At 33.6% G+C, this 27,993-nt stretch overlaps 4 protein-coding genes across 4 annotated transcripts; 3 read left to right on the forward strand and 1 right to left on the reverse strand.

The window, feature by feature from the left end:
* Window positions 1-3,042: 3,042 nt before the first annotated feature.
* Window positions 3,043-9,814, forward strand: LOC139087501 (palmitoyl-protein thioesterase 1-like). The gene is made up of 5 exons (XM_070636330.1): window positions 3,043-3,793; window positions 4,447-4,595; window positions 7,193-7,281; window positions 8,585-8,746; window positions 9,388-9,814. Exons 1-5 carry the CDS (start codon window positions 3,682-3,684, stop codon window positions 9,785-9,787), a joined length of 912 nt encoding a protein of 303 aa, XP_070492431.1. The 5' UTR covers window positions 3,043-3,681; the 3' UTR covers window positions 9,788-9,814.
* Window positions 9,815-11,284: 1,470 nt separating this feature from the next.
* LOC139087451 (palmitoyl-protein thioesterase 1-like) lies at window positions 11,285-12,422 on the forward strand. Its single transcript, XM_070636256.1, has 3 exons — window positions 11,285-11,391; window positions 11,446-11,595; window positions 12,029-12,422. The coding sequence occupies exons 1-3, from the start codon at window positions 11,285-11,287 to the stop codon at window positions 12,420-12,422; spliced, it is 651 nt and encodes a 216-aa protein (XP_070492357.1).
* Window positions 12,423-12,883: 461 nt separating this feature from the next.
* LOC139087453 (hydrocephalus-inducing protein homolog) lies at window positions 12,884-21,594 on the forward strand. Its single transcript, XM_070636257.1, has 8 exons — window positions 12,884-12,911; window positions 12,974-13,095; window positions 13,425-13,971; window positions 14,346-14,524; window positions 15,348-17,168; window positions 17,716-18,160; window positions 18,404-19,252; window positions 20,195-21,594. Exons 1-8 carry the CDS (start codon window positions 12,884-12,886, stop codon window positions 21,592-21,594), a joined length of 5,391 nt encoding a protein of 1,796 aa, XP_070492358.1.
* Window positions 21,595-22,193: 599 nt separating this feature from the next.
* Window positions 22,194-27,841, reverse strand: LOC139087470 (uncharacterized). The gene is made up of 3 exons (XM_070636276.1): window positions 27,665-27,841; window positions 25,166-25,473; window positions 22,194-24,759 (listed from the first exon to the last, which is right to left on the reverse strand). Exons 1-3 carry the CDS (start codon window positions 27,728-27,730, stop codon window positions 24,117-24,119), a joined length of 1,017 nt encoding a protein of 338 aa, XP_070492377.1. The 5' UTR covers window positions 27,731-27,841; the 3' UTR covers window positions 22,194-24,116.
* Between the last annotated feature and the right edge of the window lie 152 nt (window positions 27,842-27,993).

Below are 27,993 nucleotides of genomic sequence, written 5' to 3' on the forward strand. Positions count from 1 at the left end.
CATACCACAAAATTCAATTGATTATCCTTATCAATTTTGGGATAGATTATACAATAATTAAAATAGTAGGCTTTGAATTTTCCAATATAATTTCATTAAGAAAACATTTATGGCGCAATTTATTGAATTTTACAAATTTTTCCGAGAGAGAAAAAATTGAGTACGAAGCCTAAAACTCTCCCGTATACATTTCAGTTGAGGTAGGAGATGAGCATAGGTGTGGGGGGAAGTCGATGATGTCGATGAAAAAATACAGAAAACTTTAGGTTATCTGCGATGAATTTGACTGCGCAGTTGCTAAAACTGCTAGAATTTTTCACTACTTGAAAAGCACTGAATATGAAGCTTTTGAGACTGTGTTGATGCTTATCGTTGTCTACTGCTTTATATGAAAAGCATTCGCACACACTATTATGACTTTACGGCTATGGCTCTGAAAAAGCTCAACGAAAACATCGTTGTGAAATTTTTTTTATTTGTGCCATTGTGCAGCACAACAAGCATGAAGTTCTGTTCAATGATTGACATGAGCAAGGTATTTGTATGAGTTTTTTACGCTGCACTTTTGCGCCCTCATTCAAAATTGTTATTGCAATTATACTCGAAAAAATTGCTTACAGGCAAGGATATGTAGAGCACAAACGGAAGTTACTTACGTTTCCATGTAATTTACAATACTACAACTTATCGTAGTAAGTAATATGTAATATTCATGCACTTCCACAACATTCCGCAATGCACAAAAAAGGAAGGAATATAAAAAAAATATTGCAATTACGTCATAACTTGACCTAGTTATGGCATTTCATTCTGAATATCATCATCATTTGCAGTCATCATCATTGTTCTCCATCTTCTTTTATTCATATTTATTTACCTTTTTTTGCTGCTGCTGCTGCTGTTATTGTACACACCGCATCGTACGGTTTTATTTCTTATTACTACACTCATATTTATTTATCTTTTTTTGTTGTTGTTGAGCAGCAGAAGCGGCAAAAATATCGATTAATCATACATACATAGTTTGTGTTTTGTGTGTGGCCCCCGAGATTATTTTTTTTAGTTCCTTTCTTCTCGCTTTCTTTTACAGTATTTTTTTTTGCGGTATTTAAATGATAATTAACGCGTTTTTTATGCGTAGCAATGGTTACTTGATTTGAATTTTTTACGGGTGACTTTTGACAGATTTTTGTTATTTTCGAGTAAGTCATTCATGGTTGACTTATTTGCATTTTGAAGGTGATGATCATTTTTCAGTTTAATTTAATGCAGTGATGGGAAAACTGTGTGTAGGGCAACTTTAGTGTATTATGTGCGGTTTCAGACGCAGCTAACTCCTAAGATGTACATCGAAAAATAAAAGGTTGTACACCACTGAATTAATATATCATCCGAGAAGACAAAAAGTGTCAAAATAAGTCGTTAACGGTTCCATCAAGGTCAGCGAACAACAGCATTGGCGTAGTGATTAGGATATAATCCTTTCGACTCTAACGCCCCGGTTCAATCCTAGGGAATGTTAAGGATTTGAGTGCTTTTTAGCGCATTTTTGAAATTTTTTTCAAAAATGTAGCTTATTCAAGCACTATGTTTGGCTGGGTCGCGAGATCTCGAAAACCAGAGATCGTAGAAAGCTCTGGTTTGTTTTAATAGCTTAGTTCTATTGAGTTATTGGGTTATTGGTCATTTAAAAGTTTCAAATCAATCCATAAATGCTATAATTAATGATTTTTTGAGTCTTGTTTTTAGGTCTGAAAGTGGCTTATTAATCAATTACTGATCGCTGGGACAAAAATGCGCTGAAGTCACTCGATAAGAACGAGTACTTTTGTAATTTTTGCTGTTTCAAGTCACAACAACTCGGTTGCAACAATGTTGCTATCTACCAAACACGTTGATCTGGTTCTTATGTAGTCCATTAGCTGCCTATTTTTATAGAAACAATCCCGACTGGTCAAAATGGAATCTCTACATCCCATGGAAAAACCGATGATTAGAATACAAATCGACACCTCATCCATTCCACGTGACAAAATTAATTCCAGTTCCTGCTATTAAAACCACATGCGACTCTTTAGTTGTTAAAATTCTAAAAGAATAAACGTGCAGCTGGTGATGATGACAGGCAAAATCTTCCGCATATCTTTTCCTTCTTTTGAAATCTTGATTCATAAAAATGAATATGACTTCTTAGGAATTTATTTCCGTTTGAGATGCAGTTACCTGATTCACATTAATTAGGACTTTATTACAATTCCTTGTTGCTTTAAATGGATATTGTGAATCAGTTAATAATTGTTTATTGTCAGAGATGTTAAGTGTCTTCAAGGCAAAGAGTTGGAAGTCTAGTCGACTTAAGTCTACTTTTCCATAATTGACGTCCATGGTCGACTTCGAGTTCTGATAAAATCTGGAAGATATAAGTTCGAATCTCGTAAATCAAGTTCAAGTTCAAGTCTTCAAAAACCAAGATTCCTGTCATGCAAAAGTAGATTAATTACAATTAGTAAAGTTTTTATACCAAATTATTCAATTGGAACTGCTTTTAGTCGTCTTTACATCACATACATCACATCCATCTCATACATCCAGTTTTATGCAATTTCAAGTATTTCGGAGATTCAAATTTCCGACCATGACGTCAAAAAAAGAGACAGAAGATACAAAGTTGAACTTGAACATCAAGGCGGACTCATTTGAATGAAGATGATGATGACCTACTGGTCGAAAAGCAGAAAAATTTTGAATTTGGAGTTAAAGTCCCGAGCGACACAAATTAAGAAGGTTTGGACACGAAGTTTTCAAGGCTCTACTAAATTCTTCTGTTAACATCAAATAGAAGTCGTCTTGGTTTTGCATCCATATGGATGTAAAAAATAAGCGAAGCTTTTTAGGCTCCGTCAAACTTCTTTGATTTACTCCAAATGAAAGTCGTCTACTATTGGCAGCCATAAGGATCCCAAACGGCCATACCCGTTCTATTTGATGATAATATTCTAGTCTAAGCGAAGCTTTTAAAGCTTCGAGACGAAGCCTTTTCATTTGTGTCGCTTAGGAGAGGAGGTCCTAAGCTTTCAGCTTTAAGTAACTTAATAGAGCAGGGGTGGGAAACCTTTTGTTTTTCGCGGTATACATTGTTCGTAATCCTTTACCAAAACCGCACAAGGTATACGGTTCATTGCATTCCAAAATGTTTTTTGGGTCCCGTGGCACACAGGTTGTCCATCACTGTAATAAAGCAATTAAAAATGTTATGTCCAGTTGAAAAATGTCCAATTTGTTCTTAATTTAAGCAGCAAAAAAAATCCCATTTGACGGATTAAGGTACGCAATGCCTCAAAAGATTAACATCCATAAGAAAGAAGTCAATGAATTCTTAAAAATGTTCAGTCAACAAAGAAGAAGTGAAAAAAAGTAAGAAGAGCGGAAACAATTGGCAAGTAGAGAAATCGGTCAATCAGCCTAAGTATGTTACGGTCAATACTTAACATATTTACAGCGATGACGATGAGAAAAGACAATAAAAAATCCTGTTTTTCAATGACCAACTCTGACATTCAAAACCATTTGACAAGACATCTTTTCTCTCACTTTGTGCTGCAGAAAAAAAAAGTGTTAAAAAAAATTCTTTGAAGCCGTTCAGTTTAATTTCAGAAGTTGTATTGAACTAACGCGTCAGTGATGCCGTTATGGCGAGAATATTTTCAGTTTTATACAATTTTATTATTTACATGTGCTGTACATCGTGTCTACACCGAAAAATATTATCCAATTTTGTTATGGCATTCAGCCGGTATGATTTAATAATTTTTAAATAATTGAGTTAAATAAAAATTTGGATTGGATTTTGGCCTTCCAGTGGGGGAATTTTGTCAGAATTTGTTATGTGGGCTGTTGAGTGATTTGTGAAGAAATTGTGAAATTTTGTTGAATTTAACTGGATTTAGTGGACGAAAATCAATGCTAATATTCGAAAATTGATGCTAAAATTCGAAAATCTGTGCTAAAATTCGAAAATTGGTGTTAAAATTAGGAACTTGATGTTTAAGTTCGAAACTTGTTGCTAAAATTCGGAAATAGGTGCTTAATTTCAAAATTTAGTGCTAAATTCGAAATTCAATACTAAAATTCGAAATTAGTTTTGAAAATTCGAAATTGGTTGTTTAAATTCGAAATTTGTTGCTAAAATCCGAAATAGGTTGCAAAAATTCGAAATTAGAAGCTGAAATTAATTGCTAAAATTCGAAATTGGCTGCTAAAATTCGAAATTAGTAGCTAAAATTCGAAATTAATTGCTAAAATTCAAACAAATTTATGCAAATTATTCCAATATGTCTCTTTAAATAACCTCCAAGTCCACATCAAGTTCAAAAACAAAACAAACAATAATTCTCATCCATAACAACTTTTTTTACTCATATTCTACTCATTATCATGTCAATTTAGGTGAAACATGCTGTGATACGGAGGGAACAACTTACGTAAACTTTATTACCAAGGAAATGGGAAATGACGTTCATGTTAGGTCAGTTAAAATGGGAAATACAACAGAAGATGATTTTACAAATAGTCTCGTTATGCATCCTTTTCAACAGGCAAGTATATACTAAATATATTGTTATTATCATTGTTATGAAGTTATTGAAAGGGCACAAAAGGCTACAAAATATTTTTATTTTTTTTTTATTTTTGTTCATGTTGATTCCGGCTTTTTCAATTTGTACGGATGTGGATGTAGATTAGTGCTCTCTTTTTTTTGTGTGTCGACTGAATATTTTATGCAGTATTTAAGGATTTAATTTTTGTGTCGATAGTTATTATTGTGGATTTATGGATTTTTGAGTATGTTATTTTTTTGGGAAAGTTTAAATTGGATTTAAATTGGGGTGCTTTTGTGGGCATGGATGTGTTTTGTAGGATTTTTTGGAATTCAACTACTTCTTTGATATGATTATCGGCTTGCTCATATTAAAGACTAGATTAATTACTACCACAAGGGCGTCCTAAGAACTCATGGAAAGATGCTGTCGAAAGTGGTGGTAATGCACTTGGTTTCAGCTATTGACAAGCGGTTGCTTGTGATAGAGCCAGCTTTAGACGAAACCAACTAGGGCCATGGATCACAATTGATTTATACGACCAGTTAAGTAAGTAAATAAGTCTTTACATCCTTTTGCAAAGGGAGTGCCAAGGGTAATGGTGCGCAACACAGGTTTTAGTCGCTCTTCAACCTCTCCTACCCAAGCACCTACTCCACCTTCTCGTGGTCCATTTTGGCTATATGAAATCATCCAAATGGTGCATTACTAAAGGAGCAAGTTAAGTGTTACTATGAGGCCGGTTAGCCCATCCTCGTTGAACAATCAATACCAACTAATCTTAAGACTATATTGGGAATCTAAAATTGTGTAAATTCAGTCAATCTGAAGTTAATCTACCTTTCAACTTACTTCATCCGCCTCAATTTCTTTAAAAATATCCAGTGTTGTCCAAATTTTTTTGTTCCACGGTACACATTAGTGCTAATCCTCGGTCAAAACCGGACAATTCATACGGTTCATTGCTTTTAGGCTAACGTGCCACCGCACAGAGTTTGTACAACACTGCCCTATCCCAATTGACCCCAAATGATCCTCTTAAATTCAATCTTGTATCCCAAAATTCTTCCACAATAAACAGACTTCTCAGAACTAACCACAACTATCTCATCCCCAAAATCCTCAACATTATACCTTCATCACAAACCAAGAATCTCTCAATAGGCTTTCATCCTAATTAAATTACAATAATTTGCCTCCTGAATAAACCCCAAAAAAAATATCCAATGTAATGAAAATTAAATGCTTATTAAGTCAATATTAAAAGTTCATTTACTAAATGGGCTTTTTTTTGTGTGAGAAAATCAAAATAAAATAATAAAAAAATTGGAACTAACCTTGACTGTTGATGCAAAAAGTTTTTTGGTTACTTTTTTTTATGTGTTGACTATTCTCATGGGTTTCATTAGATTTTAGACGTGATATTTTTGTGTCACAATATATATTGAAAAAGTTTTTGAAATTGAGAGGTGAGTTGAGTGGTGGGGGAAAAAAGTTTTAGGAAATGGGTAAAATATTGGTAAAAAGGTAACTTTTTGGGATGTAAAGTGAAGCATTTTTGGAGTTAGGGATACAAAAAAGTTGGAAAAATTGTAAAACTTGGAGTTTTTGCGATTTTTGATCTAAAAAAGGAAAAATTCTTAATTTTTACAGTTTTTGTTTGACTCTTGGTTGTTTGAATCTAAATTTGAAAGTTAGGTAGGCTCTGGTGTGGTGGTCGCTTGGTATACCCTGCATTACACTATGATCTACTTACTCAAGAGATACAGTCTAAGAACACACTAGGATATGCACTAGTCCACTGATTAAAAACATTTTTTAGCATAATCTGAATTTTGTAGTACCGCACTAGCCCATTCCCATACCCAGTGATGGGCAACCTTTTATTTTTCACAAGACACCTTGGTGGTAAGCCTCGACCGAAGCAAATCAAATGTGTCATGACATACAAGTTGTCCACTACTGTCATTCACTAGCTTATACCCTAGTCCATACTCTAGTCCATACACTTTTAAATACCTTAGCTCATACCTTAGCCTGAACCTTAGCTCATACTGTTGCTCACACTCTAGTCCATTCTCTAGCCTACACTCCAGCCTATATCCTAGCTAAAATCCTAGCCCATAACTTAGCTTATACCCTAGCTTATACCACAGCTTATAAACTATCTCATGTCTTAGTTCATACCTTAGTCCATGGCCTAGTTCATACCCTAGACCATACCCTAATCCATACCTTTACCTATACTCCAAACCATATCTTAGCTCATACCAAGCAAATAGTTCTTAGACCTAAACTCTACAAAATTCAAACTAAAACTTTCTTTTATCGACATCATTAGAGAACTTTCCCCTATATGCATAGTAAACTACATTACACTATGTCTACCGCACAGTTTTCCATTCATAAATTTAATTTACCACCCATTACAAATTGTAAAAAACTTTGCTACAAAAATGATATTTGTGTAGTTTTTAAAACTTTTTTTTGGCCAATTGTTACTTTTTTGTCAACAAGCCATTGATATTTCTGATTTTATATTCTAATTTGCGTTTATTATTCTATTTGTTGTTTTTTCTGCAATTTTATTTTAGATTGAAATTGTGTGTAACAAGCTGAAAACAAATGAGGCATACAAGAATGGATATAACGGAATTGGACTTTCTCAGGGTGCTTTGTTTCTGTAAGTATGAAGAACTTAACTTGGGTTTTTTTAGATTTTTTGAGTTTGAAACGTGATGGAAAGACCAGGCATTGTTCTTGTTTTGTTGGAGTTCCCCAATGATGGTTTTGTGGAGAATCATTGGATAGAATTTGTGTATTTTAAGGGCTTGGCTATGAATAATGACTTGATGGGCAATGTCTTTCGAGTTATAGAGAATATTACAGACATACCCGAGCGACACAAATGAATAAAGCTCCGTCATCGAGCTTTTGAGACTCAGAATAAAAGATACTAAGCTGAGCCTTCTTCATTTGCGTCGTTTGGGATCGTGACTGTCCCCAGGCCATCATGACTCTATATGTGACCGGATTCCACAGCATTCGACTCAACACCACAGTCATACCATCATGTGCCTCTCGGCCATCATCTCGTGCTCTTCCAATTCAATGTATCCAATTCCATGCCAAAAATCCCAGCAATTATTTCATCACATCTCAATTTTTCTGGTCATTGCCACTCTGGTGGTCTTCAAGTCTCACATTTGAGAATTAATATTCAAGATCTAAGATTTAATGGAAGTCTCCATCAAAGTAATAAATGACACGCCTTAAAATTAATCCATCATAATTTGCATAGCTCAATTTTATAGTTTGCAGACCTTCATTTAATTAATTCATGATTTACTGTTCCATTAAGTGCCTCAAAAAATGTATGTCACCAAAAAAAGCCACATGATATCAAAGTTATGCGCGAAAATATTCCACATTTTTATGATGTCGATTTTATTGAATAAATATATTCGCGAACCTTGAAGTGACACTGCTCAATGTCTTTATCAAAGTTAACGATGAGACAATAAAATTACGACATTAATATTGATAATTTATAGGCTTTCGAGCTAGTATCAATATCAAAAAGTTAAACAGACGCCACAATGTCTGTGTCTTTTACGTCGATCGTTTACCGTAAGCCTTGTCGGAGCAAATTGGCTGTTATATGATTATGTTTGGTCTTTTTCATGCAGTCTGTTGCTTACTCTCTCTTGAATGGATCAAAATATTAGGGTTCGGACAAGATCTGCAGGTTTGCAGTTTTGGGCTGTATCTTTTAGTTTTCAAAGACTGCAGTCCTGAAGTTTCGGGCTGTATCTTATAGTTCGTCAACATCTGTAAGCCTGCAGTTTCAAGCTGCATCTTATAGTTCATCCAAGGCTGTTAACCTGCATTTTATGCATGAATACCTGCAATTATTAGCAAAACCTACAAAATATTGAATTTTTGGATAAATTTAGGATGATTTTCAATTGTATTTCCACTTCCAGAAGAGGCTTAGCCGAAACATGTCCATATCCGCCCATGAAGAATCTCATCTCACTCGGTGGACCACATCAAGGTGTCTATCAATATCCAAGATGCAGTCAACATATTGGAGAAGCACAGTGCAAATTATTGAAATTAAAAATTAATCTATTAGCTTATCATAGGTGAGTTTAATTGGGCAGAATTGTTCAAACTATGTGTTGCGGTCCGCACTAGTGTGATGCTGAGATTTAAAGAAAAGTCGTGAATCGCATGTCGTGTACGTCTTCGTCGTGACTCACTTCTAACCCGAATGGACAAAAATACGTTAAAACTAGTTAAAGGCAAGTTAATGTCTAGTTGATGACTAGTTCTAATGGTTTTTTGTCCATTCAGGTAAGGTGTGCAGTTTCACAATCAAGTTTGAATGTAATGCTGAAAATAGCATTTTTGGACATCTCCCTACCGCCCCTTCTTCCCCGCGTAACGTCTTGCAACAAAATCACTCAATCAAGATCTGAAGCCCTGGAATTCCTGTATTTTAGATGAAAATGTTTGCATTCTCTGCTATTTAGATGTGAAGAACTGTAGTTTTGGGCCGTGCCGTATAGTTCGTCCAAAGCTGCAGACTTGCAATCGGATTAGAACTCTAAAAAGCCCTACATGCCTTAAATGTCCCCCTTAAGCATTACATAACTTCCGAATCAGTGTTGTCCAAACTATGTCCACACTAGAGTGACTTACTATCAAGCTCGTCGTGGCACAAAAATGTTCAGACAACACTGTTATAAATTATCACTAAATTAACCATCTTTATCTCCAACAGAGTCTTTCAACGTTCTATAAGTCCATTAACCTATTGGCATGACGACATAAATGAATTCCGCTACAAACGTGGAAGTAGTTTTCTTGCAATAATAAACAATGAAAACTATTATAATCCGGATTATGTGAAGAATTTACAGTCTTTAAAGCGACTAGTACTTGTTAAGTACATCAATGACATATCTGTGATACCAAATGAGTCAACACAATTTGGATTTAGGGATGGTTATGGACGAGTCATAAGAATGGAGGACACTGAACTCTATCAAAAAGACAGAATTGGACTGAAAAAGATGAAGGAAGATGGAAAGCTTATGATGCTTGATGCTCCTATGGCGCATCTTGATTTAAATGAAAAATGGTTCCGCGAGAACTTAATGTCAATTTTAAAAGAGGTTTAAATAAATTAAAAGTTGCAAAAAAATTCAGTCATTTTGGTGTTCTTAATCCGTCAATATTAATCAGGTCATTAAATCTTGTCACATGTCATGAGAATGATAATGACAAATTTGTGAATGAATTAATTGTGCGACTCAATCATACAGCTTAACGGAACAATGACAAAAAGGTGTCAATTTTAAAGCTATTGACTGAGTAAATAATTCTTATTTGTCACACTTTTAATTCTTATTTGAAATTTGTAATGGCGTTCATTCATTTGAGATAATTGGATATTGTGTATATAGATTGTTGCTTTGTCATCGGGTAGGTATTGTGGATATTGTTTAACAAGGAAATTAAATGTATCGATACTGTATTTCCTGATGAGCTTTATACTATTATACTAGTTATCCAGAATTTTTGAGGTCCATGCAGGAACCTCCTCACTAGGGAGACTAGATATTGACCCTGGCCTCTGCAAAACAATACACTTTTTGAGACCTTATTATCCATATTACTGAATTCTCTTCATCCATCTCATACACATCTTTCATCGGCTTCGATTGACGTAAAATATGTCCACAGATTGAGTCCAGCGTTCTTTCAGTTTAGGCAATTTAGGTCACTATTTCGACTTCATTCTAGGAACATGCTGGTCTGATATTGGATTATTATAGTCTTAACGCAAGCAACCCGTAAAACAATTTCGAACTGACAAAGAACATGCTTACTTTTATTTTTATTAAAAAGCTACAAAATAAACGAAATCATCCAAAAATCTTTACTTCCTTACTGAAAATAGACGTTCATCTCACATATGATATGCATTCCAATAATCTGTGTTAAACTCAGCTTAAATTTCTCCTTCCTTTATAAATTCTTTCTTTTAAAACCTTTCATACTCTACAATACAATACCAAAGGGATTTTCCAAGAGTCCATCAACAACTTCACATGAATCACGTCATTTAAATGTGCAATAAGAAGTCAATCGGAAGAAATTCAGCATCTTTCACCATGACCATGATCTTACACTACAAACTTTCAATTTTTAGCAATTAAATGATTATTTACAGCACTTAAGATCATCGACCAGTTCCTTTTTTTGGTAATGTCAATGAAGATGAATCGTAAAATTTTTGTGCATGCATGACCGAAAAAAAAAGTTCATTGCATTTTTAGTGTGTCTTGAATTCGGATGTGTTGATTAAGCAATGAAAAAATATTTTGTGATTTTGTCCATTATAATAACATTCTTTTGTGCTGCTCAGTCAAACGAGCCATTGCCAATTTTGTTTTGGCATTCTGCGGGTTTGTATGAAACAAATTCTTTAGAAAATTGCTTAATTTTATTTAAAAAGAATTTCAATATTTCTATGCTGTATAGGCGAGTCATGTTGTGAAAAGGAATTTGAAGCATATGCGAGTGTTATAAAGAAATATTTAGGCAGTAACACTTATATCAAGTCTGTTAAAATTGGCACCAGCATGAAAACAGATAAACTATTGAGTCTAACAATGCATCCGTTTGATCAAATTGAAGCAGCTTGTAATGATATTAAGATCGATGTTAAGTTTTATAATGGATATAATGGAATTGGACTTAGTCAGGGTGCATTGTTGTTGTAAGTTGATTAATTGATTTTAAAGTCGTTTTAATTTTTGAATTTTAAATTCAGGAGAGGCTTGGCACAGTCATGCAATAATGGACCGAAAATGCGGAACCTTATATCACTTGCTGGACCTCAACAAGGTGTTTATCAGTATCCAAATTGTGATAAAATTAAGCCAATTATATGTACTGGGGTGAATAAATTGATATACAGCAGGTGAGTGCACATTAATTATTCAATATTCTGAAAGGTACACGGCATGGTGTCTATAAGGCAGCGTGACACTGGTTTAGAGTATGATTCGACAAAATCTGGCTTTATTCAGGTCTGAGGACACTTCTGACTGACATAACAGTGTCATGCGATGTCCACACGATAGCCATGTGACAGCTGCTTAGCTATTGCCTTGCTATGCTGTCATATTATTTTATTGTTGCGATGTAGCGCTCATTACTATTTTCCGACTGCTTATGTCTTTCAAATACCACAATTCTGGATATGCAGTACCTAGTTAAAAACTAACAACCCTAACAGACAAAGAGCATGCTTTCATGGTACAGTGGACGCACTACGGTACCTAAAAGCGTTCTCTTTGTCTGTTAAGGTAAGTCGTTCCTTAATTTCACCTAATTCTCATTTATTCCTCTAGACCAACTCAAAGTCTACTTGCTCCAGCAACCTATTGGCATGACATAGATGAGAGACGATACTTATCAGGCAGCACATTCCTAACACTAATCAACAATGAAATAGAATTAAATGAAGGATATAGAAACAACTTGAAATCCCTTCAGAAACTCGTCTTAGTAAAGTACGATCAAGACACATCAATTGTTCCTAACGAATCAGCATTTTTTGGGTATTTTGATAGGAATAAGAATATTGTTCCATTATTGTTTAGTAATTTGTATAAATTAGATTTGTTAGGGTTGAAAAGCATGCATGAAAATGGACAATTGGTGTTTCTAACTGCACCAGGTGCTCATTTGGACTTAGATGAAAATTGGTTTGTAGAAAATATTTTGCCATATTTAAAGAATTGATTAATAAAGTTGAAGATTCCTGAAATATTTCCTTACTTCTTCCTTCCTTGGATGAAGAGTATGATTCATTGCCTCGAGAATCTTGAAATAAGCATGTTTGTTTTCAGTGAGGACTCTTGATAGAGATATTATCATACTTGAAATTGGTAATTGGTAATCGGTATCCAGCGATAGAGCCAGTTGAAGGCGCCGACTAATGGAGCCTATGGATCTGTATGACCAGCGAATAAAGTAAGCAAGTAGGGCTCTTGAGATCGACTTCCCAGTCTCGATCTGGAGATTTGTCGATACTGGGACTTCGAAGAAATGAGTCTTGATCTTGGTCCCGAAAGTTCATCAAAACCGAAACTTCGAGCAACCTTAATTTTCAAATCAAAATAGTCAAAGATATTCATAAATAATTCAAAATCGTAGCAAACATTAAAAAAATTGTGTCAAAGATTATGAAAATTTCTGAAATAATGACCAAAATAAAGAATGCAATTAAAGGTAAGACTCATAGCTTCAAGATATATTGTTCAATAATCTATTAAGCAATCATTTAATGACAGGTAACAAAAGCCTCAAGAAATCAATTCCAAATTTAGTGGCTCAGCCAAATTATGTATGTTTTAAGAACTACGAAGAAGGACAAGTCTACAAGGAACACATTAAAGTTGTTAATCAGGATGATGTGAGTATTATCGCATTAATGATGCAATGGCATAGAGAGATATTATCTAGTTGAACAGGCGGTGATTTAGTCGATCGTATTACGGCTGTCTGTCTAATGCTTTAATGCCATTTAACATGAAATATCAGATTTATACGATCGACCAACTATGACTAATCGCAGCCTGTATCGCTAGATTCAACTTAATGATCCTAAGCCAGTACTGGCTCTGGTTCCATGCAATCCATAATAATAAGTGTTCATGAAAATGGCAGGTCTACAGCATTTGACCACCAAACCCTAATAATGATCACAATCTTCCTAACATCCTTTTCGTTCACATTCCACAGAAACCATTCCACATTTCCGTCAAATTCGACAATCCAGAAGAAATCAAGCTCTCAACCCTCAGTCAAGATCCACAAACTATTCTCGACAATGGCGATGACATCCTCCTAGAAATTGAATTCCGTCCAATATTATCCTTCAACAAGGAGTCAGTTGATCGACGCTACGAAATTTCCATAAGTATCGATAATTCCAATACAAAACTTTTCATTCCGGTCATCATTTTATCACCAAATCCATCAATAAATATCCCAAGAGAAATTCAACTTCCGTCTACAGCAATCGATATGCCTGCATATACAAATATTTGCATATTAAATTATTCAAATCATTCGTATAAATTTTCAATTGACACAAAAAGTGAAATTAAAATAATACCTGAATGTAAAGTGATAGCAATGAAGTCAGGTGATGGTATATCATTTTTGGTCGAGTTTATACCAAGAACATTAAATGACTTTCGTGAGAAGATTTACATATGTTTTGAGAATGACAAGAGGATGTCAATTTTATTAAAGTGCAATGTACTTCCAATGAATATTTTCATGAGTATGTTACAGAAAATTTTTTAATTGAATCTGGAATTTTTTGCGCATTTTTGAAAAAAAGGGTGCTTAATAATACACTGTCTGACTGACTGGCTGGGTTAGGGACGAGATGTCGGCTACCAGACATCGTAGAAAGCTCTAGTTTGTTCTCTATTTACGTTAATTAATGACTTTTCATTTCATAAACTGAAAATAACATTTTTTTAAAGCGTTGCTTTCAGAAAATTTGAATTTTTAACATCCGTTAGAAAATTTAAATTCCAATAAACCGTTAAATTTACAAACAAATTCCTGATCGCTAGAACAAAAATGCGCTGAAGTCACTCCATAACTTCCAGAACTTAAATAATGTTTTTACATCACTTTTCATTTCAGTCCAAGACTCTATTGAATTTCAACCGACATTAATTGGAATGAGGGATATGAAATCCATTCAAATTGTGAACAATAGTGAGACTGCAACACTCTTTCAATGGATGCCTATTGAAAATCACTGTGCGAATGAAAATAATGAAGAACATCCGTCATTAAAATATCTTGAAATATATCCGATGGTAAAAATTTATTCTTGTTATTTTATATTGATTTTTAGCATGATTATTTACACAACAGTTAGGGTGGTAGGATTTTAATTTAATAGAGGTTGATGAACTGAGAGCTTGTTGTTAGGGCTTCTGAGAATTCTTGTCGTAATCTGGTATTATGATTATGAAGTGAATTTTTAAGTAAGGTTAGTGATTTAATTCATGATACAGTCAAGATTCAGTAATAATGAAATTTGCGTAAAGGACATTGACTTTTGGGTCCATTTTGTTAGGATGTTCATGAAGTGATTGGAGAATTGAAGTTCTTTTCCTGTACATATGTGAAAAAGTTGACAAAATAGATCATATATATACTAAATATTGTTCAGTACGGCAATCCCAATTCGTCATGAAATCTTATGAAGCTATCTTTTTGAAGCGCCGTTAACTTCAAGGGTTAGATACTCAAACCTCAAGGGTCAGGCACTCCAAAGATCATTACTGTGCTTACTGTACTTGGATACAGTATACAACCCAAAAATGCATACCCTAACAGGCAAAAAGCATGGTTTTATGATACAGAAATGGCACTACGGTAGCTAAAAGCGGTCTCTTTGGATATTAGCAGGCATTAGGAAGGACTTGACCCCCAAAAACCCAACCCTCATACGTCTGCCACCCTACCCTTCACCCCTTTCCCCGTTGCCTCCTCCTAAATACGTTTATGATTTAAATGATAATCCACAACCCCAGCTTAAGTAAACACATCCCTTAAAAACCCAAAAATCCTCTTTAAAATATCCCTAATTTTCCTCATGATTCTACATTTTTTCCACTTTCCATCCACATTTAGAACGGCGAATTATCACCCCAAACGATAACAAAAGTTGACCTAATTTTCAAGCCCGAGGACACAAACGATGACGAAGATGATTTTGAATTTCAAAAGGAAATAGTCATTACTCTTGCCCTAAAACTCGAAATTTGTCACAATTATAATCCATCCATCATTGTCAAAGGAAAAGTTGTCGGTCCATCATTTCAATTAGATCATAAAATTATCAATATAGATGATATTTTTGTGGGTGAGTCAAGGAACATTGATGTAAATTTAAAGAATATTGGTGACATTAGCGGAAAAGTGTTTTTTCATAAAATTCAATCGGTGAATGATGGGATTATAAAGGCATCCTCAAAAATTGAATCTTTAAAGGCAGGAGAAGTGAAAAAATTCAGAATTAAATTTTTGGCAAGAAAAATTGGAAAATTCATCGATTCGGCAATATTTAAAGTCAAAAATGCCGAGAAGCTTACATTGTCCATCCAAGGAGTCATCAAACCCCTCAACATCACCTCAGATTCAGTCTCGATCCAATTCCCATCATCAGCAATCTGCGTACCACAAATGAAATTCCTCAAACTAGCCAATGACCATCCATTCGATGTGGACATAAGACTAGAAATTGAGAATAATGGCAACGATGATCCACTTGAATTCCTAGAATTTTACGGAAGTCGTTCTGCAACAATCACTGACACAATTAGCAAGTCATCATCACTCGAGTCTATGAATAATAATAATCATAATAATATAACAACTGAATCATGTTCATCACTCTTGACACGAACATCAATCAAGAATTTTATGGAGCGTAGTGGTGAAATGGAACAATTGCGTGATACAATAACAATGTCTCGAGATGAGATTGTTGAGATTTTCAATAAGGTTGATGATTATTTGATACGTAAGGAAATTATTTCGATGATTTTGGATGATAAATTATGTAATGAAGTTGAGATGCATCAAATTGTTCAAACGGTCGTTGAGCTGTTGATTGAAAATCTTACAGACTCAAATGATCTTAAGTTTTATGAGAAAGATTGGCTACTTCCTGAACATCCCCGGCAAATTGAGTGCAATAAAAAGTTGATTAAAATTAAATCGAAAAGTTTTGAGGAAGTGAAAATTTTCATCGTTCCAAATTACATTGGGAAATTTACAAGGAACTTAAAACTTTTTATAGTCATGTCTGATGTAGGTCATCCAGTTGATGAGACTATCGTCAATATTCCAATAGTAATTGACTGCCAATCAGCGGATATTAAGATTCATAATCAAACAAATGAAATAAGTGGATATGCCGAGAGTCAAATAACTTTAGACATTAATGTTGAGAATTTAACAAGCATCGATGGATTTTTTACATTCCAAAACTTTCACGATACCGAAATGGATGTTAAATGTTCAGATGAAAAGTTTCACATAAGCGGAAAATCAATGAAAATTCTTAATTTAATTATAATTCCACTCATATCCGGTAAAATTATAAAATATATGAACATTATAGCACTTGGAAGCAACAGAAAATATCCAATTACAATTGAATGCAAGTCACTTCCACCCGACATCATCATAAATCCTAAGAAAATATGTGTTAACGATTTGGTTGTATTAAAGAAGAATGATACGCGAATTTTTATTGAAAATTGTAGCACAACCAAAGCACGATTCTTTGTTAAATTGGAGCATGACAATCAATGTTTTAACATTAATCCTCGTGGTGGCATTTTGTCAAGCAAACAATGTACCGTGGTCATGTTGGAGAAATTTTTTCATGATCCAGGAGATTATCATGATATATTGATTGTTGAAATTGTCAATAGTAAAGTTATTGTAAGTTATTTGAACTAATCTTATTGCTCTATTGACTCTGTTGTGGATTGTATTGGTGAAAAGAGTGCATTTTTGTGGACAGATTGGAGTGATTTGTAGGATTTTTGTTGGTAAAATGAAAATTAGAAAGTTTTGGCGATTGAACTTTGTTATGCTGCACTTTTGCCACTTTTTTCTTTAAGATTTCATTAAGTTCTAGTCATTTTAAGGTTCAAATAGAATAATATAGGCAAAATAAAACGTGAAGTGAGCCAAAAAAATCAAAAAAACTTCATAAAAATTTCAAATTTAAAAAAATCGTTTGCAGCTATTGATAATGTAATCTTTGCTACTTTTTTCTACAAAATGACGTAACTTTTAAATTAAAATCTTCATAACTGAATCCAGAATTGACATTTTAAAATCTGAAGTGAGACAAAAAACAAAATGGCGTCCAAATAATTCACCAAAACACAAAAATGCTCCATAAACTCCATACCAATCCACTTCCCTCTACTTTTAGTCTTCCTTCTTTCCTATAAAATACATTTTCTTTCGTTCCAAACAGAGAATCCCGATAAGATGTACTGTAAAGAAACTTCCAATTACAATTGAACCATCGTTATGCAACATAATTGACTTTGGCACACTCTTTACATCGAAAAGCTCATACTATCTCGACTATAAATTCACAAATTGTGGTAAAATATCGTACATGATTTTTATCATACTAAAAAAATGTAAAAATCGTAGTGAAATTCGTTATACAATTGAACCAAATCGTTTTGAATTGTCGCCAAATTGTAGTCGAGTGGTGAAATTTTGTCTTAATGCACTGAATGCATTGAGTTGTATAGATGATTTTACAATCGAGGGATGTTCAATACATTTTCCAATACGTGAGCTCATTTGGGAATCAAAATTGAAAGCGAATGTCATCAAACCGACGATAAATTTCTCAACCAATGAACTGATTTTCAATTGCTTTTATGGACAGGAAGATGACTTAATGGGTAAGCTGTGAATCTTTTTATGGATGGGATTTAGCTATGAGATGTGAACTAGATTTTTCATGACATGATGCAGTTGTGTTTCATAAGGATAATGTGATACTTTTTAAGATTGAAAGATTTGTGGGTTAACTTTAATGATGTTAAAATTGTCATCCATAGATGGTTAGGTCAGGGAATGACTTTTAAGTATACATTAAGCTACATTGATTCAATTTGTATTCAAAATTATCATTTCACTTACAGATTCCTTCGAAATATCAAACGGATCAGCTCTCCCACTAACTGTTGCACTTAAAATTGATGGAAAATTCAGCATTTATGTGAATGAACTCAACACGTACGAGCAAAAAGTCAGATTTGATCTAAAAGTCAAAGAGAGTCGTAAAATATTCATAAATTTCAATTCAAATCATCTGAAAAATTACAACATGTCTCGTACATTTGAAGGCACTATTACAGCATATTCGTTGGGTCAATATCAATCGACATTAAAGCTTATTGCACATTTAATATATCCTGAAATTGAATTATCGTCAAATGACGTGAACATCATAGTCAATCCAAAGCAGTCATGTACATCAAATTTCATTATTAGTAATCCAAGTGATAAGTTAACAGCTTCATTTGAACTAAAGTTTAAGGATAATTCAACTATAATCACATCAATACATGAGAAACGACATGAGAATCTTTTGAACATTGAGCAGTGCTTAATGAAACAGAAATCTAATTTAAGGAACAAGAAGGATTCAAATAATTATAAAATATTCTATGACGGTGACGATTTTGAAGCTCCCGATGTCACTAATGACGACGTTAAGGATGAAAGCAATGACAGCAATTCTCAAAATTCAAATGACATCAATTCCTTAAAATCCATTGAAGTCTCACCCAAAGAAATTACTAAATTTTTCAATTTGATGTCGCAAGAAATTCCAGAATTTAAATTTAATGAAGAACCAGAAGTAAAATTGTCAATGACATCAAACGATGAACAGGATCAATGTTTTTTAATGTTAAGTCAAATGGAAGGAATTTTGAAGCCACTCGAAAATCGTATAATTGACATTCAATTTCATGGAAGTAATAAAGGTAGGAGTTTGTTTTTTTCGAGTCAAATTGAGAATATTTAGCATGTTTTAAGGGAAAGGTGGGATACGAGTCCAGGTTGGACATTTTGAGTAGGATAAAAGGATCTAATAACAGCATATCCAAACAGCAACAATCTGTTAACCGACAAAATATCTGTCCGTAGACCGGTGTGACTTTGGCTTGGTGTCAGCATCAAATCCGTCTTGTGATTTAGGATTTAGCTTTGTTGGTACAATGAACTGAACATTGTAGCCACTATGACACTCATGCGTAGCTGTGTAGACGGAAAATTTCAATATACCGTTTCAGTTGAGGTTCCAAGAAACCTCAATTAAGACAAATTTCTGAGTCCGAAAGAGATATCCTTATTGTTTCGGTTTAGACAAATCTCGACACAAAGACTAGGACACCTTTGGTTTCAGTATCGAGAATCCTTAGTTGGTGTCTTCTGGCGGCATTCTGGTAAATGCATGAGACCAGAAATCGTGGGATGGGGTTCGAGCCCAACTCGGGATTCATTGCTCGGAGTCATACTTCTTCTGTTAGATCGACAGATTTGTCACAGCAAACCATTCAACATGCTTATCTACCATATTATATAAATACTCCAGATACCAAATCCCATACCTTCCCAAAAAATGCGCTCTAAACCCCTCAATAACGACCTTCAACATTCTTAATTTATTCACAACCTTCCATCTCAACTTCTTCATTACTTATTATGTAAATCATTTGTTTTATTTTTAGCATTTAATTTTTCATCCATAATTGGTTGTCAAGTGGTGGGTGGCAGTTGTTATGACATTCATATCAAAATAACAAATTGCAACCCTAATGTGCTAATTACGAAAACTTATTTTGAGATAACAAAATCATGGCACGAGATTACAATAAATAACTTGTGTATATCAAATATCAATCCGCTCAAGAATGTAATTAAAGTCATAACACCGAAAATTGAGAATGAGGCAGCAGAGTTGATCGAAGGATATGTCAAATTAAGCTGCAGAACTCCATCAGAATTTACTTTAGATGAAGCTGAAAATATTTTTCGTGATTTAAAATTTTCAATTTTTCCTGGTTGCATGCCGATTTTTGAGACTGAATTTGACCTTCAAGTCAATGACAAGTCACCAATTCCGATCCAATTCTACAGTCAGAATACCATGCCCATGGCAACATTACTTGACATCAACCGAAAGTCTTTATATGATTTACATAAAACATTTGAATATGATTGTTTACGTGAAATGTTTAAGTATGTTGATCGCATACGCGTGCATGAGGAAGTAATCAATGTTGAGGATGTCTCAAAAGCCAAATTAAAATTTCAAGAACTGCTCGTGGAGCGAGAAAAGAAAGCCCGAAAAAAGTCAGTCAAGAAGCGCAAAACAACAAATACAAAATCATCAATTGATAGTCTCTCGGCAGGCGATAGTTGTGACTTGATGCCAAAAGAACTACGACTAGTTTATGGTGAAAATGGAAAAGCTTCAATGTGTGAAAAACGACATAAAATATTTAGTGGTAAAATGCTTCAAATAGTCGATGAAGAGATTGAAAATGGTGATTTTTTGGCACTTGACTATCCCAATGAATATCCACAGTCACATGACATTATCAACTTTATTGCCCAATATGGATTTGCTAAATCGCTCGAAGCCGATGACATTTACTGTGCATATAAAAGTATTTATGATCGTTATGTTGTGGAGAAATTCAGGCATTCAAAAAAGTTGATTGGATGTCGGGAGCAATGTTGTGATAATTCGGTTGTGGTTCCATTGCCGTTGGTATTGGTTGAATATTCATTGGATTTTGGGGATGTAAAAATTGGCGACGTCTATGAGAAAATCATCAAATTATATTTACATGCTGACTTTACATCAGTTGCTATTAGAAGTGAAGCTTCAATTCCTGACTTTTTGGTTGAATTTCTGCCTTATTCTGAATTTTTCAAAGTCAATTCCTACAAAATTGTAGATTTTCCCACAAAATACATCAATCGACAAGATAGACAACTCCTTTTATCTGAGGAACAGACATATGAAGTCAGACGATGCCACTCATTTGACTTTATAGAAGGTAAAGTTCATTCCAGAATAATTTCAAAGACAAAGGAGAATTTTGATCAAATTAATCAGACATACAATGAGAAAATGAGTCCAAAAGTTAAATTTGATGACCGAAGCCCATACACATTGACGGAAATATTCCAAAAGGCCGAGTTCAATGAGAAAGACTTGAGAGTCATTGAGTTCAAGATTGTTTTTAGTCCGAAAATTGACAATTATGATGAGGTCAAGATGTTTGATGAGGTGCTTTATATTGATGTAAGTTGAATTGTTTTTGGGACTTTTTGGGGTGAGTTGGAACGTTTGATGTCTGGATAGTACTCTATGCTTGGAAGGGGACCGTTGTGGCAATATTCAAACGATATAACGCGTGGTTGCCCTGACGACTTCATTTTGGTGCGTTTTGACACATTTTTACGGCAAAATTGTGGTTCATTGCATTTGTACTACCCGAGTTTATAGCTTTAGACACCGTTTTAGTCTGTAATGAATTACATCAGAGCTGGAAACGTAGCTGAATATCAACAATATGCCATGAAATAATATAGAATTCCTAACAGGCAAATAGCATGCTTTCATGGTGCATATACACCATTAAGGTACTTAAAAGCGGTTCTTTTGTCTGTTTGGGATTCTTATCGAATCCTCGACCTATGGTTTCCAAACCTTTGATTAACGTCACTCCTTAATGTCCCCTTTAACTCAATTTTGCATACAAATTTTCTAAAAAATCCAATTAATCACACTAAAACCCTCAAAATTTCCCTCCATTTCAGCTTCATCTCGGACCACAAATTCCCCTCCACATAACAGCAAACATCAGTCAACCAGCTTCCGAATCATTTTTCAAATAAAAATTCCAAATATTTAGTTTATCAAAAACCAAAAAAAAAAGTTTTTTATTCACATTTTTTTCATTCAATAATCGTCAATAATTCATAGTACAATCACGATCTGTTTTGGTTGGTTACATTAATTTCAATTATTATTTTTTTTTGAGAAATTTCTAGGGGATTCTTATTTTTTGCTTTTGGGTTTATTAATCAGATATTCATCATGTTGTGTTGTTATCAGAATTATATAGAGGCATGATCAAGGCAAGATATGGTTTTTGTCTGATTATAGGACGTTGGCTAATGAGAGGGGATTTAAGGTTTAAGTTCTAATAATTAGGGGCAAATGGTAATTCTTGATAAGCAGTCAAGGAGCATGATTATGCTCACTAAATTGAACATGCTCATTAACATTGATGGAATAAAGTCATGAACATGCTCATTTAGTTGAGTATGCCCATCGCCTGTTAGGGATTGTCGATGATATTTATGTAGAGTTGGGCAAATATTCGAATACGATTTTGCCCAACTCTATATTTATGTTAAATGAAGGTTCATAATACTTTTTTTTGTTAATTGCACATTAAAAAATTTTATAGTTAAATATAATGGTTCAGATGAGTCAACTTGAATTTTAAATGGAATTTAGTCAACTTTTCCATACAAAATCTGAGTTTTGGTTCGAATCCTATTTAATAACATAAATAATTACTCATTTGTCAGCTGGGGACCACTTATTCACTTATTGCATTACAAAATTGAATTTCTGGAAATTCCTGCTGTTTAAATCACATTGACTGACTGTCCCTAAGAACCCCAATCCATTCGCCCCTTTTAGATGACTTCTACGAGAGGAACGGTTCTTGATTCTAATTCGTCCCCAACGGGAACCGAACAACGCATCTCTCGATTGCCGGTCAAGTGCTCACACCACTAAGCTATTGGGCTTTACCATAGGAATTGGCAATTTGCCAATATATGTGATGCTCAAGATCGAGTCAAAGACTTCAAATGATCGTGTCAACGACTTCAAAGAACCGAGTCAAAGACATCATATGACCCGTTGTGTCGTTGGCTAACATTCCAAAGAATCCCGAGTTCTAGACCAGAGTTGCAAAACAGGCACCTGTGACAAGCAAAAACCGTATAAATTCTTGATAATGTGTATGGTTTTTCTTACAAATCCGTACAATTTATCAAGAAATTGTACGTTTTTTGCCTGTTACTAGTGCCTGTTTTGCAACTCTATACTCTAGAACTCGAGATTCTTTGGAATGTTAGTCAACGACACAATGGGAAACCCGCGGAATTCCCGCGGGAATCTGTGGGTTTCCCGTTGTGTCGTTGACCAATACCCGATTCTTTGAAATCAAGCCCTAAGTTAACCCCTACTTTTAGGTATGTATGATTATGCCTCTATACAATCTGACACAAACCTCACTATTATCATTATTATTTTTATTGAATTTTTATCATTTTTCTCGTCATATTTTCTAATAAAAATAGTATTTTATTATTTTTACTTTTTTTTCGATTCTTGATTATCAATTGTGATGCATGCATTTAAATTCCAAGAAAATTAAAGGAAATTAAATTGTAGCTAATAAAGTGAAAAAACACGAACATTTAATACAATTTTTTTTTTAAATTAAAACAAGAGATTTAAATTCGAGTTGCAGAGTAAACAAGAATATCGAGAACATTATCTGTTGCACATAAAAATTGAAGCTAAATTAACGAACTTTTTGATTTTTAAAAATTAACTTTAGTGATATTCAAAAAACATCTCAATTGGATCAGGTCATAATCACATTCTTTGCATTATTAAATTGTTATATAGTGGCATAAATTGTTATTTTACATTCTATACTTGATAGTATTGTTTTTTTTTTTTATCTTAGGAATGACTAAATCAAGCAAAATTACAAAAAGAATTGCATTTAAAAAGGGATTTTTTTAAGAATTTTCTTGTGCTTTAATTTCGTCCAAATTGACCAAATCTAATTCAACTACACCTTTACCAGCAAATTCAGCAAATTTAGCATCATCTGTCATTGACATGATTGATCTTTTATAAACACCACCAACAAATGGTTCTAATTTATAAATATGCATCCTGCTACAAACAGATCTAATCTTATCCGAAACATATTCATCATCATGATCCAATTCCGGTGTTATGACACGCATCTTCTTACGAAGGACATTTGTGTCTGGATAATAATATCCTGTTTGCATTTTTAAGATAATATCATACATTGATTGTGGTGGTAATGTTGTTGTATAGTCAAGTGGATAGACAAAGCATCTCTTTGCTTCCTCATCAACAATTGTTGTCTGATTATTCTTATAATCATGAATGAAACGTCCACGACGTCCTTCTCTAAAATCTGGAATCTTAATGTCTGAGTAACTTTCCTTCTCGTCATCCTTAATTTCAAATTCCTCTTTAAAGAATTTATTACGAATCATATTGTCATCAAGTTGTGGAAATACTGATTCCATTCGTCGGATATCTCTCATTGGATCACGATTCATTTGGGCCATAATTTGACTGAAGAAATTTTGGAGACTTTTAAAGTCATCGCCGTAATCGTCACTAGAATTACAAATTTATATAGATTAATATAGGCATATGGCAGTAAGTTGACTTAGTCACGATATTCAAGCCTGGAAAGTTCTGTAATTTGAACTGATCATTTCCTAGCTTGATTAAGTGGTTGTTCATACATGATGTTCGTCAAATGGATTTGTCATATCCTCTAATTTACCAAGATCCATCAGTGTGGCCTTATGTCGATAGCAGTGATGGACAACCTGTGTGCCACGGTACCAAATATTGTTTAAAATTACACAAACCGTATGTCTTTTGCGGTTTTAGTCAAGGCTTACGACCATTAAGTCCCACAAAAAATTCAAGGTTGCCCACCACTGCTCTATATCTTCTCATCATTTATGAACAACCCCCAAGCAATTACTCAATATAAAAAAAAAATTCTCATTACTCATTATCATCACTATCACTATCGCGAGTTTTGAATGATTCAGCATATGTCGGTCCATCTCTAAAGCGTGAATTAAGTTGAACATTATCATTGCTGTTTAAATCTTGTTGATCATATGGCATATAGAGATTTAATCTTTGGACTTTTTCGCGCAAATATTGACGATAGAAACAAACACCAGCAAGAACGCCTGTCAATAGAACCAAAATTCCTAGCAAGCAAACAAGTAATGTTGCTGTTCTGGCACGATGACGTGCATATGCGACTGCTGCTTCGGTATCATGAGTTGATGATGGTGTTGTTGCGTCCTGAAATGAAATATTGAGAGATGTAGTTAGTTAGTAGTGTTGTATTAGGTATTAGGCAACTAAGAGAGGCAATGGATCACAGTTGATCAGTATGGCCCGCAAGTAAGTGGATCAACAAACATTTACACAATTAATTAAATTGTATCATGAATTAACATTGAATGGCTGTTTAGAAAGCAGTTGAATTTACAGTATCACTTAACATTGTTGCAAAAATATTCCGAAAGCCGTGCGAATGCTTAATGAATTTAAACATTTTAGATGTTTATAAGCATTTAATAAGTTTATGGGTTCATATACTTTTAAAAGTAAAATATTATGAATTGTTTTGAGAATTTTCAAGAATTTCATTGAGTAGAATATAATGTTTATGAAAGTGATTGCATTGCAATTATATGAATGATTGTTGCATGGCTTCCGGGTAGTTTGAAAGGATTTCTAAGCTATTGATAAAGTTAAGCTTTTATTGTTCCACAATTCAAATTGGTTGCTGAAGGGACTGAAACAGAGTTGGCAGAACTCCAATGTTCTGGGGGCTCTAAACGTCCCAAAAGTCCAAACTTTGGGAGTTCGGACTCCAAAGTCCTGCTAACTCTAGACTGAAACTCTTAAAATATTATTCAGGACTACTATTATGCTTTCTTGCTATCAGGATCGTGATCGAGATTTTCTGTGGAATCTTTAGTACTTCACTAGAGTGTAGTTCCATAAAGCATGACGAAATTAAAGCTTCATACCCTGCAAAGTTAGGTTTCTATGAGTAATAAAATGGACGATGCTTAAGAAACTTTAATTTTCCAAAACAAAATCTCAATTTGAAATTACGCTTCTATTGATAAAGGAACTGACCTTAGCTGAGAATGATTGACAGATTGTCATATGCTCGTGAATATATATAAAGATAACGGATGATCACGAGTGATTATATAGGCTAGAATAAGGCCTATTTTCAATAATCTTCTTCTATTGCCAATTATAATACACATGTTCACAATTACTTATTACTGAACTAAAATTTCAGCATTCCATGATGTCAGTACCGAATGATCTAGAATGTGATCATATTGGGACGTAAAAATTGAAGTATTTCAAGCTTTAAACTGCATTATAATACATCAGAATTATTTGAAATAATGTATGAAACTTTTCAAAATCTCAATAAACTTAGTTATCGTTTGAACTATGTCTACTTGCAAAGCCACATTTGCATTTTAATTTGTCAGAGTCAGCAAATGGAGTTGATGAACATGATCGCAAAACTTGAGATTTTTTACAATTTTTAAATCATTTTCACAATAAAATTGTAAAAATTGTAAATTTTATGATTTTTGAATCGAGAAAATTGTAAAAATCAACAATTTTGTAATTAATCTAGTGTCTAAACCTTGATAATTTGCTATAATACTGGAATGCAACTTTCAAATCTTGTTCAAATCATCATTTTCCAGTAGCTAGACATTAACAGTAAATAACTCGTACTTATTATAACTAAGTCATAATAGATTAACAAAATATGACGTATATACATGTAAATTTAATTAAGAATGTGCCAAAAAATGTCTTCAACCAAGCACAGAGCACAGAATGAACAAAACATGTCATTTAAAAAACTTGTTTAACTGGATATAACTTAATAATGAAATTTCTAGCACTTGCATATATGATAGAGTTTTATCTTATACAATGGATAGATAAGTAGCTAATTTTGGGTGACAAATGTGATAATAAGGCAGATATATTGCAAAATAAACAAAAGATATTGTAATGTAATTTAAATGTGTGAATTTAAATACATGTTATTCACAAAAGCAGATAAGACACAATAGAATTGACTAATTTCACTGCCACATAATGTAATATGATAAATATGATACTCAGATTAATCATAAATTTATAGATGCACAACTCATCATGCTCTAGTAAATTAATCAAAAACATTTTTAAATGATAAAAAAATAACTTTTTTTGGAAAGTTTAGTAATCAACAATTGCTGTATTGCAATTTGAACTAATTGCCTTTCACATATAATCATCAAAATTTCACAATGTACTGATCTATTAACGATAAGATCAGCTTGTTATATCAAAATTTTCCATTTTTATGATTAAAAAATTTTTGTTTTTGTTTTTATTTTGTCTAAAAAATGGACGAAGAAAAACTTTTTTTTAAATCGCAAAATGTTCTACTTACAGCTAATGGTGCTGTTGGAATTGGCAACAGCTTCTTCTTGTCGGTCGTCTTTGTTATGATGGTCATGATTATTACAAAATTATAACTTTATTATGATTTGAATGTCAATAATACACTATAATTTTGTTTTTAAATCTCTTTCACTTCTAGACTTTACAAATCTGGAGTTGCCTTACTCAATTTTCAAGAGTTTCTAGTTTGTTGCCCTGAATTTGAATTTTGAAATGTCGTTAATTTTTCCACAATTTTTAAACTTGATTTTTGATGAACTTTCAATTATTTTTGTAAATTTGAAACTTTTCTCACAAGTTTGAAGTCAATTTAAGTCA

This window comes from Chironomus tepperi, unplaced genomic scaffold (assembly GCF_022539635.2).
Source record: "Chironomus tepperi strain 1889 unplaced genomic scaffold, CSIRO-AGI_Ctep_v1 contig_123, whole genome shotgun sequence".
NCBI lineage: Eukaryota > Metazoa > Arthropoda > Insecta > Diptera > Chironomidae > Chironomus > Chironomus tepperi.

Bases quoted from the DNA above. Each gene is read 5' to 3' on its own strand.
- LOC139087470 (XM_070636276.1), bottom strand. From the start codon at position 27,730: ATGACCATCATAACAAAGACGACCGACAAGAAGAAGCTGTTGCCAATT. The intron at 25,474-27,664 runs GTAAGTAGAACA...ATTTCATTTCAG, and splicing joins TTCCAACAGCACCATTAGCT to GACGCAACAACACCATCATC. The intron at 24,760-25,165 runs GTAATGAGAATT...TTGTAATTCTAG, and splicing joins AGTGATAGTGATGATAATGA to TGACGATTACGGCGATGACT.
- LOC139087453 (XM_070636257.1), top strand. From the start codon at position 12,884: ATGACCAAAATAAAGAATGCAATTAAAG. The intron at 13,096-13,424 runs GTGAGTATTATC...CACATTCCACAG, and splicing joins AAGTTGTTAATCAGGATGAT to AAACCATTCCACATTTCCGT. The intron at 13,972-14,345 runs GTATGTTACAGA...TTTTCATTTCAG, and splicing joins TCCAATGAATATTTTCATGA to TCCAAGACTCTATTGAATTT.
- LOC139087501 (XM_070636330.1), top strand. From the start codon at position 3,682: ATGCCGTTATGGCGAGAATATTTTCAGTTTTATACAATTTTATTATTT. The intron at 3,794-4,446 runs GTATGATTTAAT...ATGTCAATTTAG, and splicing joins TTTGTTATGGCATTCAGCCG to GTGAAACATGCTGTGATACG. The intron at 4,596-7,192 runs GCAAGTATATAC...ATTTTATTTTAG, and splicing joins TTATGCATCCTTTTCAACAG to ATTGAAATTGTGTGTAACAA.
- LOC139087451 (XM_070636256.1), top strand. From the start codon at position 11,285: ATGCATCCGTTTGATCAAATTGAAGCAGCTTGTAATGATATTAAGATC. The intron at 11,392-11,445 runs GTAAGTTGATTA...TTTTAAATTCAG, and splicing joins AGTCAGGGTGCATTGTTGTT to GAGAGGCTTGGCACAGTCAT. The intron at 11,596-12,028 runs GTGAGTGCACAT...TTATTCCTCTAG, and splicing joins AATAAATTGATATACAGCAG to ACCAACTCAAAGTCTACTTG.